The sequence below is a fragment of the Tachyglossus aculeatus genome, chromosome 2 (genome assembly GCF_015852505.1).
Source record: "Tachyglossus aculeatus isolate mTacAcu1 chromosome 2, mTacAcu1.pri, whole genome shotgun sequence".
Classification (NCBI taxonomy): Eukaryota; Metazoa; Chordata; class Mammalia; order Monotremata; family Tachyglossidae; genus Tachyglossus; species Tachyglossus aculeatus.
The window spans coordinates 40929295-40935294 of NC_052067.1; the positions used below are offsets into that span (position 1 = coordinate 40929295).

Here is a 6000-nt window from a genome sequence, read left to right on the forward strand (position 1 = left end):
AATTCAGATTGCCTGTCTGCTGGGGTCATCAATCAATCACATTTATTGAATATTTACGCTATGCAGAGCACTGTACCAAGCACTTTTGAAAATCCAATAAATTGAGAAAGACACGATCCCTGCCTTTGAAGAGCTTACAGTCTAGTGAGATACTCTAAATCAACTCTCAGATGTAACCCTGAGAGGAAAAGGACTTCCATTTTCAAGAACGACTTAATAATGCTGCCAGGATAACTGGACATTTTCACTTTTTTTTTCTACCTTTCTTGCCATGTAGTTCAATTTTCCCTTCTAAATTGAAGACATTTATCACAGTATGGGGTGGCAGGGAATGTCTGACTAATGTTCTTAGATTTTGGAAGGAAGTTCTGTGCATCAGGAGAATGTCAAAGATAAGAGGATACAGTAGCTTTTTGCCATCTTAAAGCCCATATGTTGCTCTTTTCATATTTTTCAAAGGACTTCATATCCTGGGGGAGGAATCATTCTGACGAATTCAGAAAGGTCCAGTACACGAGATGAAGATCTCCATGACTCTGTCCTTGATAAGCTGCCTGATTGTGTCTAATGCAGCTAAATTGTTGAGCCGCTGTGAAGTAGCCAATATACTAAGGAATGAAGGGCTAGATGGCTATGACGGTTACAGCCTGGAAAATTGTAAGTTTTTATTCTCATTCTACCTCTCTTCACTTTCTTTCCTAACCCTCTATTCCTGAATCCGGCCCATTTTCCGAGCTTGCTCTGTAAGTCTTATTCTGACACTTTGGCCTCTCGGTCCTCTCATTCTTTTCTCTGCTCAAAAATTGGAGCTCCGTCCCTTTTGTCGCACTCTCTTTATGCACGTCATTTTCCCAGGTGCTTTGGGGGTCTCTCCGTTGCCTGACAAAGCTTCTCTTTGGCGGCTTTTAGGGGTCTGCCTGACTTTCTACGCGAGCAAGTTCAATACCACTGCAGAACACAAAGAAGAAGATGGGAGCACTAGTTATGGCATCTTCCAAATCAACAGCAAAGAGTGGTGTACCAACCATGAGAAGCACAGCAAGAACCGCTGCCACCATATCTGCAGTGGTATGATCAGACTCTCAAAATCTCCCGGAACAGAAACATTCAGCCGAAATTCTGTCCCAGGCATTTCTGAGCTGTGTGCAGAACAGGGAAGCAGCATAGCCTCATCGGGGGGAAAAAAACCGTGGGCCTAGGAGTCAGAGGACCTGGGTTCTAATCCCGGGTCTGCCACTTGCCTGTTGTGTGACCTTGGATCTCAGTTTACTCAACTGCAAAAGGGGAATTCAAAACATAGACTGTGAGCCTCATGGAGAACAGGGACTGATTGACTTGTGTTTACCCCAGCGCTTAGAACAATGCTTGGTGTATAGTAAGCGCTTAACAAATAATCATTAAAAAAATCAGAGTTCTTGAGGCTTGGGAAATATACAGAGGGCCACGACATTGTGTCTGCTCTCAAAGACTTTACAATCGAATGGCCTCACTTAACGGTATTTATTAAACAATCAATTGATGGTGTTTGAGTACTTATTTTGTGCAGAGCACTGCAGTAAAAGCTTGGGAGAGTACAATCAAATACGAGTATGAGTATGATATGATCTCTGCCCTCAAGGAACTCAACAGTCTAACTGGGGTGACAGGTATTAAAATCAATTACAATTTCAAGGAAGGGAAGCAACCTAGTCCAACGTAATTAAGAAGCAGGGTGGCCTAGTGGTAAAAGAGAAGCTGCATGGCTCAGTGGGAAGAGCCCGGGCTTTGGAGTCATAGGTCATGGGTTCGAATCCTGGCTCTGCCACATGTCTGCTGTGTGACCTTGGGCAAGTCACTTAACTTCTCAGAGCCTCAGTTACCTCATCTGTAAAATGGAGATGAAGACTGTGAGCCCCACGTGGGACAACCTGATCACCTTGTATCCCCCCAGCGCGCTTAACAAATGCAAAAAAAAAAAAAAAGAAGCCCAGGCCTGGGCGTCAGAAGACCTAGGTTCTAATCTTGCTCCTCCACGTGTCTGCTGGGTGATCTTGGGCCTCAGTTTCCTCAACTGTAAAATGGGGATTAAATACTACTCCCTCCTACTTAAACTTTGAGCCCCAAATAGGACAGGGACTGTGTTCAACCTGATTAATTTGTCTACCCCAGCCCTTGGAACAGTGCTTAACCCGTAATAAGTGCTTAACAAATGTCATAATAATAAGGAGATTTTCATCTTTTACGGTATTTGATGAGCGGCTACCTTGTGAAAGGCACTGTTTTAGATACAAGGTAATCAGGTTGGTTATAGTCCCTGTCCCACATGGGGCTCACAGTCTTCATCCCCATTTTACAGATGAGATCATTGAAGACCAGAGAAGTGAAGTGTCTTACCCGAGGTCACACAGCAGACACACGGCAAAGCTGGGATTAGAAACCAGGTCCTTCTGACTTCCAGGACTGTGCTCTAAACTCTGGGCCACACTTCTTCCTTGTTTCCTTAATGCTGTGGAGATGGGATTAGTTGGGGGAGTATCTAAGTGCTCAAGGGGTTGGGACAGGCACTTAGTACAGTGCTCTGCACACAGTAAGCGCTCAATAAATGTGATTAATGATGACTAAGTCCATTGATGAGGTGGTAGGGAGGGAAAATAGGATGGGGCCATGAGCCTTATTGCACAATCAGAGCTGAGACTTATTCTTCAGTGATTTTCCTCATCCACTTCCTAAAAGGCCTCCCGAATCTGGTTATGGGATGTTAACTAAGCTTCCCCAAGCATTTACTGAGGGAGACAGCGGAACACAACCAAGAAAATCAGAGGTTGAATGTGACCTAGAGAAAATCTAGAGCCACCTTGTTGTAGGAACTCAATTGCAACTTCCTTGGACCCATTTGGGATCCAGGAATTGTTAAGAGGGTTAGACTGAAGAGAGACAGCATAGCCTTGTGGATGGAGCACAGGTCTGAGAGTCAGATGAGGTAACTGAGGCACAGAGAAGTGAAGTGACTTGCCTGAGGCCACGCAGTGGAGGAGCTGGGATTAGAACCCAAGACCTTTGACTCCCAAGCCCATGCTCTGTCCGCTGCTGAGACCCGAGCTGTTCTGATCTCAATATATTGTATCTACTCCAACACAATCAATCGTGTTTATTGAGTGCTTACTCAATTTGTTCGTTAGTAGAATTGGTACAATTCATTCATTAGTACAGAATTTAGTATGGAACACTATACTAAACCCATGGGATAGAACAATATAACAGACACATTCCCTGTCTACAATTAACTTACAGTCTAGCGGGGGGGGACAAAAAAAATAAATACGAATAAATAAATTACGGCTATGTACGTAGGTGCTGTGGAGCCGAGGTCAGGGGGTGAAAAAAGGAAGCAAATCAGTACAAGATGCATTTAACAAATGCCGTAGTTTTTATTAATACCACTAGCTTCAGGAAAGTTTCTGCCAAATCCAGGCATCAGGATGCTACATCCAGTCAAAGCCAAGCACTTGTGGGAATCAAGCAAAGGCTGTTGTTTTCTTTCTGAGCTGTCATTAAGGGAGCTCATTATAACCAGGCCTTGCTTTACTAATTCTACCAGACTGCGGCTAGCGCACACATCTTTACGGGAGAAGCCTCTCACGTATAGTCAGTCTCTGGACTGATGCATAATTCATTCGTCTCAAAGGGTAATGCACTTTCTCTGTGAATTTTATTTTCCCACAGACTTCCAGAGTACCGACTTGAGCAAGAGCATTGAATGTGCCAAGAAAATCGTTAAAGAAAAGGAAGGACTGGGATATTGGTAAGGACAAGTGGTTGAGGTTTCTTAGAGAATGTTGATGGATTGCTTTTCTCCTTTCTCTTCTTTCAGCCAATTCCAACCCTAGGACAGCACCATACATTCACTCCAATAACAGTGAAGCCCAGCGCAAAATCAGTTGACCAAATACATCATTTTACATAACTCCTTTCAACCAGTACGTGCCCGTACATTATTATAAAATATGAGCGCAGTAGCAGAACTAGCAGGCTTGCTATCTCTGGCTCCTTCGAACTCCTTTCTCATCGTCTGTGTCGGCTGTCTTCTGTGTGACCTTGGGCGAGTCACTTAACTTCTCCCTGCCTCAGTTACCTCATCTTTAAAATGGGCATCAAGACTGTCGTGACTCCCAATCCATTGTGCTAGCCACCAGGCTATGCTACTATCTGCACACAGTAAGCGCTCAGTAAATACGAATGAATTAATGAATCTGTCGTTAGGCCACCTTGAGCCCACTGTTGGGTAGGGACTGTCTCTATATGTTGCCAACTTGTACTTCCCAAGTGCTTAGTACAGTGCTCTGCACACAGGAGGCGCTCAATAAATACGATTGATTGATTGATTGAAAGGCTGAGTCAGAGTATTAATAACCACTCAGTAGGTGTGGCCCTTTAGGGAGTCACACTTCAGTATAGCGCTGCAGGCTTTGGGACAATTTTGGATAGGACTGACAAGATTCCTTCCTTGGAATGGCACCGTGTCAATGGCTCCCAAAGGAGACTTGTCCAACTGAAGGAATAAAATTAGACAAGAGCTTTCTAGACTGAGACAACCATTGAAATCACCTCAGCACCCCACTCACTGCCAATAGACTGTAATAATAATAATAATAATGGTATCCATTAAGTGCTTACTATGTGGCTGGAACTGTTCTAAGCACTGGGATACATACAAGATAATCGGGTTGGACACAGTCCCTGTCCCACGTGGGGCTCACGGTCTTAATCACCATTTTACAGAGGAGGGAACTGAGGCCCAGAGAAGTGAAGTGACTTGCCCAAGGTCACACAGCAGGCAAATGGCAGGGCAGGGATTAGAACCCATGACCTTCTGACTCTCAGGTCTGTGCTTTATCCACTTCAACATGTTGCTTCTCATTGTTCACACTCTAGGTTCGTTGTGGGCAGGGAATGTGTCTGTTCATTGTTACATTGTACTCTCCCAAGTGCTTAGTACAATGCTCTGCAAACAGTAAGTGCTCAATAAATATGAATGAATGAATGCCGTGTGGAGAGCACCATACTAAGCGCTGGGGAGAGTACGGTTTAACAATAAATGGACACATTCCCTGCCCACAACGAGCTTACAGTATAGAGGGGAAGACAGACATTAAGCCACTGCCTTTTCCTCTTCAGGTACGGCTGGAAGGAGAACTGCCAGAATAGTCACGGCCTGAAAAGATGGCTGTATCGCTGTGATGAGTGAAATTCCCTGTGGATCTCCTGCAGCGGCTGACTTGGGCCCAGATTCGCCCCAAGGAAACGCTTTTCTCTCTTTTCCTCTCCCTCTCCTGGGGAATTGTGTTACTGTTTTGCAATCCCCAACCAAAAAGGAAGATATCCAACTTTTGTGAGGCCACGAAATGCACAGGTTATTCACTCCTCTCTGAATACAGATTCCTTTAAAAAAAAAAAGGCATAGTAGTGGTTATTAACTAAGGAGCTTTCTCTGGAATCAATGTGTGTGAAGGTTATTAAGGAGGGAAGGTAAAGGACCTAAAAAGAAGGTAACAAAGTGGGAATAGCTCATTTGATTGTATTTAGCACTTACTGTGTGCAGAGCACTGTACTAAGCGCTTGGGAGAGTACACTATAACAATAAACTGGCACATTCCCTGCCAACAAAGAGCTTATTGTCTACAGACGAGTTTACAATCTAGACTTGGAGAGTCCAGGAATGATGATGATAATAATCGTATTTGTTAGTGCTTACTATGGTCCAAGCACTGTTCTAAGTGCTAGGGAGGTTACAAAGTGATCAGGTTGTCCCAGGCTTCATCCCCATTTTGCAGATGAGGTAACTGAGGCACAAAGAAGTGAAGTGACTTGCCCAAAGTCATACAGCTGACAAGTGGCAGTGGCGGGATTAGAACCTATGATCTCTAACTCCCAAGCCCGGGCTCTTTCCACTAAGCATATTTCCCCTTTCTGGGAGTGGACAGAGCCATCTTGGCTGGGCACTCTTGGACATTTGCCTTTTCC

The 6000-nt window shown here is 44.4% G+C and overlaps 1 protein-coding gene across 3 annotated transcripts in view; it reads left to right on the plus strand.

Annotated features, from left to right (window-relative positions):
• LOC119921378 (lysozyme-like protein 1) overlaps positions 1-5408 on the plus strand; it is a 65508-nt gene extending 60100 nt beyond the window's left edge. For all 3 annotated transcript variants that reach the window (XM_038741642.1, XM_038741638.1, XM_038741635.1), the window contains exons 2-5: positions 460-657; positions 910-1068; positions 3703-3781; positions 5155-5408. In XM_038741642.1, the coding sequence (XP_038597570.1) occupies positions 519-657; positions 910-1068; positions 3703-3781; positions 5155-5224 (447 nt within the window). In that variant the 5' untranslated portion in view covers positions 460-518 and the 3' untranslated portion in view covers positions 5225-5408. The remainder of the gene's footprint in view (positions 1-459; positions 658-909; positions 1069-3702; positions 3782-5154) is intronic.
• The last annotated feature ends 592 nt before the right edge of the window (positions 5409-6000 follow it).